Source organism: Scyliorhinus torazame, chromosome 6 (genome assembly GCF_047496885.1).
Source record: "Scyliorhinus torazame isolate Kashiwa2021f chromosome 6, sScyTor2.1, whole genome shotgun sequence".
Taxonomy (NCBI): domain Eukaryota; kingdom Metazoa; phylum Chordata; class Chondrichthyes; order Carcharhiniformes; family Scyliorhinidae; genus Scyliorhinus; species Scyliorhinus torazame.
The window spans coordinates 178,271,880-178,283,957 of NC_092712.1; the positions used below are offsets into that span (position 1 = coordinate 178,271,880).

General features: G+C 41.2%; 1 protein-coding gene and 1 long non-coding RNA gene across 5 annotated transcripts; one reads left to right on the top strand and one right to left on the bottom strand.

Moving 5' to 3' along the window:
- Window positions 1-451: 451 nt before the first annotated feature.
- On the bottom strand, window positions 452-2,508 carry LOC140425752 (uncharacterized). Its single transcript, XR_011947980.1, has 2 exons — window positions 2,319-2,508; window positions 452-965 (listed from the first exon to the last, which is right to left on the bottom strand). It is a non-coding gene; the product is annotated as an uncharacterized lncRNA (long non-coding RNA).
- Window positions 2,509-3,875: 1,367 nt separating this feature from the next.
- On the top strand, window positions 3,876-8,909 carry arl4aa (ADP-ribosylation factor-like 4aa). Of its 4 annotated transcripts, none has more exons than XM_072509140.1 (2): window positions 3,876-3,943; window positions 5,564-8,909. In XM_072509140.1, exon 2 carries the CDS (start codon window positions 5,687-5,689, stop codon window positions 6,287-6,289), a length of 603 nt encoding a protein of 200 aa, XP_072365241.1. In that variant the 5' UTR covers window positions 3,876-3,943; window positions 5,564-5,686; the 3' UTR covers window positions 6,290-8,909. The 4 variants fall into 4 exon arrangements, with proteins under 4 accessions (XP_072365241.1, XP_072365239.1, XP_072365240.1 ...); XM_072509138.1 differs by lacking the exon at window positions 3,876-3,943 and adding an exon at window positions 4,210-4,360; XM_072509139.1 differs by lacking the exon at window positions 3,876-3,943 and adding an exon at window positions 4,381-4,672.
- The last annotated feature ends 3,169 nt before the right edge of the window (window positions 8,910-12,078 follow it).

A 12,078-nucleotide genomic window follows, 5' to 3' on the forward strand; every position in this document is an offset into this window, starting at 1 on the left:
AATATATATATTAACTGTGACCTAGTGTGTTACTGTTTTGAAGGTTTGAAGCCTTTTGGATTTTTGAAGGAACATTTTGAGGGATTATTTAGTGTTGTATTATGTTTGGGGTTATCTTTGAAGTAAGGGCTGTTAAGAGATCCAATGTTTATTTAATAGGTTAATTTTGAGTTAATGGAATAAACATCGTTATGTGTTAAAAACCACGTGTCCATAATTGTAATATCACACCTGGGGAACAAGCCATGTGCTGGAAAAGCAACAATCCATTAAAGGGGGAGGTTGGGTGAACTCCATGATACATTTTGGGGTTCTGAAAACACCTGGCCCATAACAGTAATTACACTCTTCCCTTAGTGGAGGTGATGTAACTTGGGTGAAAGAACTGCAAAATACACAAAAGATTTTGTAAACAACACTTATTACATCTGTGTTCAGTTCATGTCCTGAGTTATAGCTGAGAACAATTAGTTTTTTATTTACTTGCTCAAACAATGATGGTACAAGAGAATGCCTAGATTGTTCTTCAGTGAGCCAGCATGAACTCAATTGACTGAATGTCTTCTTTATGTGCCTAATGACTCAAAGCCTTAAAGATTATCTTTCACAGCCAGTAGATCCCAAAGCACTTTACAACCAATGAAGCACTTTTGAAGTGAGGTCACTATTGTAATGTAGGAAATGTAATCACTAATTTGTGCACAGAAAGCTCCAACAAATGTCAAAATATTAATTACCAGTTAATCTAATTTTTTGTGAGGCTGAGGGATAAATATTGGCCAGGACATTAAGCAAACTCCCCTGCTCTTCTTCAAAAGAATACATCAGATTTATTTTTATCTCCAGTTGAGAGGGCACAGGGTCTTGCTTGTGCGGCACTCCCTCAGTCTTGCACTGGATTGTCAACCTTGATGTCTGTGCTCAGACACTGTAGTGGAACTTCTTCTGACTCAGAGGTGATAGTTCTGCCAAATGAACCACAGCAAAAACAACAAATCAACAGGTGAGATACTCCAAACTTTCTTTACATATATTAAAAAGCAAAGAAATGAACAGATGCCATTTGGAGATTGCTTAAATTTAAAAATGTATAACATACTACTGAAGTAATTTAAATTTTTGCCTTAGGAGATATTTAAGCTGTTCAATCCTGGCCCCGGGTCACTGTACGTGTGGAGTTTGCATATTCTCCCCATGTCTGCGTGGGTCTCAAGCCCCACAACCCAAAACAATGTGCAAGTAGGTGGATTGGCTATGCTAAATTGCCCCTGAATTAGAAGAAAAATAATTGGGCACTCTAAATTTACAAAAGAAACAAAAAGGAGATACTTAAGCTGCAAATGACCATGACCCATTTTTAGATAAGAAGCAGAGTTAAAATATTCAGAGTTCCACCCATCTTTTCTTACCTTATTATTTCCTTGGCAAACTGTTCTGGCAACCTATTCAATATCCTTAAATAGAAACTTACTAAATGAAAATATTCAGACATGTTAGACTTTCAAAATTGGTTGCAGAAGTATTTATTTTTTTCTTTCAGTCTTCTTCCAAAAGAATCACTGAGAATACCTGCCACTTTTTTATGCTTCCAAGTGTCAAAATATTACTTAGCCACAGGCAACTTTAACAAGGGCACAATGGCTTAACACGTCTGACCTCAGTAGTTGCAGAGACCACATAAAGAATGTGTTTGACTGCTCAGAGCAATGTCAGGGCACTTGCATCAGAATACTAATGTTTCATAAATTGTGGTTCATTAAGTACATTTCAACTTGTACACGAGGCAGTGATTGCAATACCCACCCTGGAATAAGATGGTGATAATGACATTAAAATATGCTACTGTCAGTACATTATCATCTAATCTGGCCAGCAAAACATTCTTTAAGATAAAGTGCCCGACTTCTGCATTTACAACAGTGCCTATAACCTAATTCTTTGAGGATCCCATGATCTGAGTTTTTATTCGTCTTCAAAGTAAATCTTGCCGGTACTTCATCATTGATTTAAAACATTCACATCAGTGACACACATGGGTTAATTAAAGTAAATAGGCCTGATTTTTTAAAAAAACACACTGGGTGGTTGTATTCATGTGCATTGTGTTTGCTCTGCAGCGAGTGTGTGCAGAAGGACGCATTGAAGAATTTGCAAACTGTTGGGTCCCAAGATGTGTTTGTGAGGTTGCAATTTGTTTGGGACTATAGCTCACTCTTCGACTTGATGGAAAACAAACTGGTATTCATAAGAGTTGGGGAATTATCCCGAGTATCTTGCATTAATATTCAATACTCAAACAACATCACCAAGTAGATTACCTGGTCATTAGTGCACTGTTGTTTGTGGGAGCTTGCGGAGTACAGATTGCTTGTTGTGTGTCACGTATTACAAGTGACTGCAGTTCAGAAGTATTTCATTAACTGATTTCAGATGGTGTTGAAAGGTGCTATGTAAATAAAAGTCTAATTTAAGGCTCATCAACTGTCGGAGCTCTCATCCATCCCTTTGGTATCCTACACTGGAATAATCCAATACACTTGTGGTCTCTCCCATGCCCACATATTCCATGCCCCCCCCCCCTCCCCCCCAATATACTTCATCCTCCCTCTGGCCTCCTCCCCTTTTCTCCTCATTCCATTCCTTCCCTAGTCTCCCACTCTCCATCCCTCCTCCTTCCCCTCCCTCCATCCATCGCCTAACCCTCCCTCCCCTACTCCTCCATCCATCTTGCCTCCCTCCCTCCTCTACCAGTCCTGCCATCTCTCCTCCCTCCCCCTTACTCCATCTCTCCTCCCTCCCCATCTATCGTCCCTTTCTCCACCTCCGCCCCTCCATCTCTCCTCCCTCCCCACTCCCCCCCCCACCCATCGCTCCTCCCTCCCCACATCCATCTCTCTTCCCTCCCTCCACCTCTCCTCCCTCCCTCCACCTCTCCTCCCTCCCTCCATCTCTCCTCCGTCCCCCTCCCTCCTCCTCTCCCTCCATCCATCTCATCCCTCCCTCAATCCATCTCTCCTCCCTCCCCCTCCATTTCTCCTCCCTCCCTCCCTCTCCGTCCATCTCACCTCCCTCTCCTACCCCTCTCATTCTCTCCTCCCTCCCTACCTCTCCCACCATCCCACCCACCTCCCTCCATCCATCTATCTCTCTCCCTCCATCCATCTCCTCCCTCCCCCACCCCTCTTTCCTCCTCCCTCCCCTACCCCTCGCTCCATCTCTCCTCCCTCCCATACCCCTCCCATCTCTCCACCCTCCCCACATCCATCTCTCTTCCCTCCCCACATCCATCTTCCTCTCCATCCATCTCTCCTCTTTCCCCCCCCCCCCAACACCTCTCCTCCCTCCGCTTCTCTCCTCCCTCCCACCCCCTCCCTCATCTTCCCTCCGTCTCTCCTCTCTCCAGCTCCACACCCTCCCCATCTTCCCTCCCTATCTCCATCTCTCCTCCCTCCCACTCTTCTCCCTCCTCCTTCCATCTCTCCTCCTTCCCTCCTCTACCCCACCCCTCCCTCCATCTCTCCCCCTATCTCTCCTCCCTCCCTCCATCTCTCGTCCCTCCCCGATTTCTTCTCCCTCCCTATCTCTCCTCCATCCCTCATCTTCCCTCCTCCCTTCCCCCATCCATCTCTCCCTCCCCGCTTCACCAGGCGTTTACTGAATTAAAAAATAAAAGCGAACTGGAGTCTGAGCTGTGCCTGTGGAGAGGGGCCGCTCCCATTCCCGGAACTCGGGCCTTTCGCTTCATTGCCGCGGCCGCAGCGTTTTCCGTTTATTTTTAAACGCGCTGTTGACGGTCTCCTGGTGACCAGTGAACGAACAACCAATCACGTGGGCGGAGCGGCGCGCGGGGCCGCCAGGGGTCGCCTGAGAGCCGTTAATGGAGCGAGAGAGAGCGGGAGAGCCAGCTGTTCCAGCATGGAAAGATATGTGTCCCGTTTACCCGGTCTGCAGTAGATTTGATTGTGGTTCTGGCTTTTGTCTGTGAAATAAAACGGAACAAAGTGGCGCGGTCATCTATTTTTGTTTGAATATACTCCGTTTGAATTCGCCACCTGATTGAATTTCAATCCCGGCTTGGCTGCTGGTGGAAACGTGGTCGCGGGGGGGAGGGGTTGGGGGACGGGAGCTGCGTTGGGGTAGGGTGGGGCTACGATGTGATTGACGGTCGTGTTAGCCAATAGGAGAGTCAGGGAGGGGAGGGTAGAGGAGCCAATGGACACGGGGTGCCGGAGCCGGTGGGCGGGGCTGGTGTGGAATGTTGGTGTTGCAGCTTTCGGCCGGGGCTGGGTTCCAGGCGCGCGTCTGCAGACTGAGAGGGCAGAGCGTGTGTGATGTTGGGAGCGTGTGGCTGAAACAAGCTGTGAGTATAACATCGAGCCAGCTTTGCGATGCACTCCGGCGTTTAGTAAATGAAGCAGGGAGGCACCATGGTGCTGTGGCTGAATCATTTTTTTTTAAAGTTCACCGGTGGATAAGGACGGAATTAGTTTGTGCTGATCGAGTGTTGTTAGGGCTCAGCTCCCAATTGTAGAACAGGCTTGGAAAGGGGGTTCAGTCAGGGTCGCACTAACTCACCTTCACAGAAATTGTCATAGGCAGGAGCAGCCTGGGATGTTTGTAATGTTGCGCTGCCAAGACTTGTTGAATCATGAACTGTGGTTTGTGTTTAGAAGTAAGTGGTGTTTTTTATACATCTCCAAACGAACGAGTTAGCGCTGCGATCGGTTTAAACTATTCGATCAGACGCAAAGTGGAATTACATATATACATCGTAAAATTAAAAAAAAGTTCAAATTTGTTGTTCCTTGTGACTGATTTTGGCTTTTCCTTTATCCTGGGTTGAGCAAGGTGAGGGAGAACCGGCGTGAATTTGTTGCTGTGGTTTCAATTTTGTTGCTGACAGATTTCATAAAGTTTTAATTTTTTGTGTGTTTTGAGGATTTGTCGGCCAGTTTGGAGTGGTTGTAATTTGACAGTTGAATGAGTAGTTTGGCCTTTTTAATATGAGCCAGGTTTGGGAAAAGTCCGTTTATGTAACGCATAAATGGTTTACAGCAGTTGGGTTTATTTATGTTTGTGCTTTTGCGTGTTCCGTGACTTCAGGCGGTTGGTAAACGCCCTGTGCAAAGTAATTCAGGGATTTGCTTTTTCTTGTGTGCTAGGCTTGTTAAGGTGGGCATTTGAAGTGGCTGTTAACCGAAGTGCATTGTCGAAATTTTTATTCCTTTGAAATTGAGATCTTTTTTCGCCCAGTATAATCCGAGTAACAAAACCAACCGAGCGATGCTGGCCCATAGTGGCGGTTGGTCTGGATTTGGTGTGCAATTTTGTTCAGGATTTAATTAAAACTCATGATAATTCGGTACATTAGAACAGCGAGGAGCCTGTTTTAAAACATTTTCAAAGTCCCAAATGTATAATTGACTAGTTAACAATGGAAGATGGGATCTTTCACTGTCAGGTGGGATCTAATTATTGATATGTGCATAATCGTTTGTGTTTTTTCCTACTAATGCAGTTGCTACATTATGCATTGATAACGTGTATTTTAATTTTTATTTAGATAATATTTAAGTTGCACCGGATTCTCGTAGTTGCAGACTTGGAATGATCAGCAATATTTGGAACTAACTGTCAAAGTCTTTCAGTGTGGACATCTGCATTTTCCTTTTCCCTCCAATCCGAGATGGGTAATGGACTTTCAGAACAAACTCCTATTTTATCAAGCTTCCCATCGTTTCAGTCTCTCCACATAGTTATTCTGGGTTTAGACTGTGCTGGCAAAACTACAGTTCTGTACAGATTACAGTTCAATGAATTTGTCAACACTGTCCCAACAAAAGGATTTAATACTGAAAAAATTCGAGTGACTCTGGGGAATTCAAAAGCAGTGACTTTCCATTTCTGGGATGTAGGTGGTCAAGAGAAACTGAGACCACTCTGGAAATCTTATACTCGCTGCACAGATGGCATTATCTTTGTGGTGGACTCAGTAGATGTGGAAAGGATGGAAGAAGCCAAAACAGAATTGCATAAAATAACCAGGATCTCTGAGAATCAAGGTGTGCCAGTGCTTTTGATTGCCAATAAGCAGGATCTCAGGAACTGCCTATCCCTCTCTGAAGTGGAGAAACTATTAGCTTTGAGTGAAATAAGTTCCTCCACCCCATGGCACCTTCAACCTACCTGTGCCATTATAGGAGATGGGCTTAGAGAGGGACTGGAAAAACTTTATGAAATGATCATCAAGAGGCGGAAAATGTTGAAACAGCAAAAGAAGAAGAGATGATTGTACAAAAGTTGAAGATACTTTGTATTTTTGAAAGCTGAAATGTTTCTACACTGGTCATTGTAGCCTTTTGACAACGTTTATGTTGAAAATGCAAGTCTAGTGAGGCCTAGTGCAAAGTTTATTAGTGGGATCGCAATGGAAAGTGGATATGATAAATTAAGTATGGAGAGCAGTTATACTGGCATAAAACTGTCGGCATCCTTTTATTGTTCAGACCAAAACATATTCAAATCTGTAGTATTTTGTTTTATATTCATTGATCTTCTTACTGGCAGGTTGTGATTAAGTACGTGTAAGTCAAGTGTTCCATTTTTTGGCCTGAAACAACAGGTACCTGCTACAGCACAATATTTTTAGGCCAATTGGATACTAAAATATTTGGATGTGATCTATTGCAATACAAGGAATATTTACCAAAATTACTTTGGGAGGGGGGGAAATGGCTGCTACAGATTGTAGTTTTTAAAATGTTCAAGTGCTCTTCTGTTTTTGATGGTGCAAGAGATGTTTATTGCTGTTTGCTGTCTTTGGCTGGTAATGGTCAGAGACTAATTAAAATGAAATGCTACTGGTATCGAAGAAAAGACTCCACCTATTTTATCTGTAGTGTTTGGGTTATTGGCAAGACTGTATCTCTCTAAGTCAGTGGAAAGAGTGCAGCGTCAGAACTGGAGGCCTCTGGAGAGAGGAGGGGAAACATGGAACATTGTTTAACTAACCTTGAACCTTGTCTACTGATGTTTTTTTTATATAGACACAGGAATGTAGCAATCACATGTTAGTCTGTTCTTGTTACTGATATTCACATTAAAGTTGCTGTGAAGCCTAATTTCTAAGCAGTGTTAACTTTGGGGAGATAGACATTATTATACCATATATAAGCTGTGACTTGAAATGTGTTAGAAACTGAAGACCTTTAGACCTGCATGTGTTGCCAACTGTACAATTTACCAATTAAAGTCATTTAGGGCAGCTTTGCCATTAATTGTAGTATTTGGTGCCACCTTTTTTAAGAGTTTCTATGTGGGAATTTTGAGATTTCATTTTCTTTAAAAGTTGCATAATTCTCTACATATGATTCATATTAAAATGTAGCCATACACAGGTGGCTAGTGGTCTCTGCCGTGAAGAATTTGAGAAAGGTTTGAACAGGTGGCTACTCTAGTGAAAATAAAGTATTTGTATTCTGGCCTCGTAAAGGGATGGTACCATTCAAATTAAACTACAACTGGCTAGCGGTAACTTAGATGAGGAGTGTACACAAATTACACAGATCTATGAAAATCATAAGTTTTTCCAAATTCTTGTCCTTTTTTTGAGTTGAATATTCTCCTCAGCATCCAAGACAACTGTAAGATCACAGCAGGTCTTTTCTCAACTTGTAATTTATGAAAGAATTTGTCATTCTGTATGCGAGCAAGCTCAAAGAAGCTGTACAATATTTAAATATTAAAACATCCATTGAATTTTCTTATTTTATGGCTATATTCTTCACATTGCAAGTATGAAAAAAGTGGTGAACCTTTTATTATAATTGCTGAAATCTATCAGGCAAAAGACAATTACCCAAATTTAATTATTGGAATGCTGACAGTAACACACCTGTCGATTTTTATTTTATTTTATTTTTTTTAATAAAATTTTTACATTTTAAATCTAGGCCAGGGTGTCCATAGATTATTCTGAGCAAATGTCTTCAAAGTGTAACCAGAATTCTCCACCTGAAGAAAAACAATTGAGAGTGAGTTCTGTTTGGTCAAAATGTGTACTGGCTATTTTTTCCTACACCACTTAGCTTGAAGTTTATTACCCAAGTACAATATTCTTCCTTTGCTGCATTTAAGTTAACATCCCAATTAACCTATAAATTCCTGAAGCCTTTGTAAATATGGATTTGGTATTTCCTTTTTGTCCTACCCATTTACGTTTGTAAAATATTGGGGCCCTGCACTTGTGTATAAATTGCTGAGGAAAACATTCATCTTTCATGTGTACAAAAGCACAGAACCTTGTGTGAACACACGTGTTCAAATTTACACAATGTCAAAACGAATTGAAACCTGGTGCTCTCAGTGCAGAGAATATCCCTGGTATGAAAAAAGGTTATCTATGGCTTGCACATAACTATATAGCTTGTTTACTTCCAGCGTTTTCGATAAGTCAAAAAGGCAGATCAATTAATTATAATTATGTTCCTTATCACTAAACCCGATCAACTTGCAAAATAAAATTTAGCAAAAGCAAACTTATTGATCTGACAAAGTCTTAACAGAAAAATGTAATTGATGCTATTCAAACTCTCCAAAGACCTTACATCGGGATTTCCTTTGAGCTAAATAAGGCTGTTGTTGATATTTTACTGTACAGATTGCGGCACTGTAAATATCTTCTGTTTGACTTGTACAGTGGCTTCAAGAAATGCACTTTAGTGTTCATTAAGATCAGCAGCTTTGTGTAACATCTTTTAATAACTTGTTTGAAGAATTCAATGACTTCTAATGGATCTGTCTCTGGTTATGTGTTTACCACCTGCACTAGTGGCACTGCTGTCACTGATTGGAAAAATTCTTTATATTTATATAAATGTTGGACCTTAATAAATACAACTCTGAATAAATTGTGTCAGTTTTCAGTTCAAAACACTTTTATAAGATTTGTTCAGTGTTGCCAACATTTTTAACAGTGGGTTTGTTTAATTTGTAGCTGTTAAGAGATGGTAATAACCCCGTAAAATAGGAATTGTCTTTTTATTTCAAATAAGTCAGATTGAGAAAAGATTCACATTTAATGCTTTTCAAAATATATTGGGATTACATGATGATGATGGAAACTCTTTCTGAAACTGATTTTTAACAACTAAAAATCGCAATCTGTTTTCTTTTAGCTTTTACAGTTGATTTAAAACTATATCACATTGTCAGCACAGGAATTCTGTATCTGCAGCGTGCAAATACAATACTGCTGTGATCTAATATATCCTGATTTTGGCTTCTAGTCTCCAGAAATATGGGCATAAAGTGGTTTCATTTTGAATCGTCCTGGAAGCTGAATTTTAATGGCAGTGTTATATCTATGTTCCTAATATTTCCCAGTGTTTATGTTGGATCTTGACTGCATGCCCATGAGAAAAAAGCTTAACAGGCCAAGGTCAGACAAAACTAATGCATTAAGTTTTTTTTCCTTTTCCCTTTTTAATTTTGGTCACCTTATTTTAAAGGCTTTGTGGTATGAGCTCTGACACTACTGTGGTTTCAGAGATGTAAACATTGATTTTTCCTGTGGAAGTCCCTCCAGCTCAAATATTTTTAGAGGAAGCAAAGGAGTGACATACAACCACAAGTGGTTGCACTTGTCTGGATTTGTCTGAAAAACTCTGCCTCCATGAGCTCCAAGTATCCATTGGTGCAGTGGTAGGGGTTCTGTAATTAAACTGCTGTCAAACTCATTTACAAACATGCCACTGCCAATGGCTGTGAAAAATCTCCAGCCTTTTTATACCGTAGCCTTAATTTCAATTAATTATCTAACATAAAAATATGCAATAGTCTGTGCCATTTTTGCCTGAATCGTTCTTCCACATTCGGTTTTCTCAGTTTTTTGCTTCAGCACTAGAATCGTCCACTCTCCTACACCACCTGCCTCCTCCCCCGCAACCCACCTCCAAAACAATTTAGTTTGATAAAGCTTAGATAAATGCTGCAATATGACGATTTTATGAGAAAATTGCATATGGATTTGCATTTCTTCCTAGTTAAAATAAACTAAATTGTGCTACTGAGTATCCTGTTTCTACTAAGTTGTTCATCAAATTGGTGTGGCTTGGAGAGTAAAGGCAACATGTAAATATATGCATTTATTTTTATTTGTTCATGGCTTGTGGCTGGTTAGACCAGTATTTATTACCCATCCCTAATTTGAGAAGGTGGTGGTGAACTGGAACCTGGATCTGCTACAGTCTGTTATTTAGCTGACTATCTGTTGTGAATCTATTCCATTTAGCACCCTACTGATGTTGTGACACTACCACTGCATCCTCCACCAAGATGGGACCCCACCTCCACAAGGGCTATGGTGGTCACTTGATAGGTACACCTGTGACAGACTGTTGAAGATGAGGTCAAGTACACTTTCCCCCCAGTCTTGGATCTCTTAACCAACATGCAGGCCCACTTTCGGAGCTGAGTCCTTTAGGATGCAATGTTCAGCTCTTGATTCATATCTGTTTGGACTATGACACTAAGTAGTTTTAAATACGAGGGTTTCTGCCTCCACCACCCTTTTCAGGTAGAGAGTTCCAGACTCACACCACCTTCTAGGTGAAAAAGATTCTCCTCTGATTCCGTCCAATCTTTCTGCCAAGTGCTAAATGAAACTTTATTTCTGGTCACTATATCTAGGCTCCTCAATTTGATGCACCTTAATTATATCTCTCGGCCACCTCTGTTCAAATGAAAATAGCCCCACCCTAACAAGTATGTCCTCGAGGCTAAAATTCTCCATCCTTGATCACATCCTTGTACATCTATATACCTTCTTGTGTATCAACATATCCTATAAAGCCAGAACTATACACTATTATAGCTGTGGCCTAGTCTTTTATACAGTTACAGAATTATCTCCCTGCTGTTAAATTTCCATGCCTCAGTTAAAGGAAAGTATTTCATGATTTTTAACTACCTTTGCTACCCTCACAAATCTATGAACATGCATTCCGATGCGCCTCCACCTCATTATCTTATTTTTTATGTATTCTCTAGCCTTGTTTGCTATCTCCAAATACATTATCTCACAATTATCTGAATTGACATCCATTTGCTGCTTTTCTGTGCACCTGTCCAGTCTCCCACAGTTTACAGCTTTGCTTCTTTACAAATGAGGTGGTGCAGACGATAGTGTCCCACTGAGCCAGAAGCCGGCTCCGGGTTCAAATCACAATTCAGGACTCATTGGCCAGGAATGGTGCATTCATAACGTGGCCAAATAGATTATATCAACTTCTAAATCCTTCTGACACATGCCAATGGCAGGTGATAAGAGATGTTACTGGTCAGCCAAATGATAGAAAAAAAATTGGAGCCTGTGCCATCATTATCCATAGCACCAGGCTACAACATGCATGTTCCACAGGAACCAAGACTCCTTGGTGGCTGGTTATCCCAGTCAGTTTGGATCGGATTGGTGTTAACAGCAGAGTTCAATCCACTTTCCGGCTGGGATGGATTTTGGACCTGCCTTCTTACCCTACCCATGGTAGAGATTGCGGCATTGTGAGTCGGACTTGCCGTTGGATAGGGAACTCTAGAACAAGATATCAGACATATGACAAATTTTTGGTATCATCTGCAAACTTCTTGATCATACCACATCTGTCTGAGTCTAAGTCATTTATATATGTTATGAAAAGCAAGGAACATAATACTGAGCCTGTAGAACCCTACTGGAAACAGCCTTCCAGTCACCAAAATACATGCCAAATTAGGATCCAACTTGCCACTCACTTTTAGACCCCAAGATTTTTTACTTCTCTGATCGGTATGTCCTGTGGGACAGAAGCTTTGCTAAAATCCATGCAGACTACATCAAATACAGCCCCTTCATCCACCCTCTTTGTTGCCTGATTGAAAATTCAAATTAGTCGGATACAATCTTCCCTAAGCAAACCCATGGTGGCTGTTGACCTCAAAATGATTTTTCCGATAATCTGCTCACCACTGAAGTAAGGATAACTAGCCTGCAATTACTCGTTCTATCCTTGCCTTTTATAAACAATGATATAATGCTTGCAA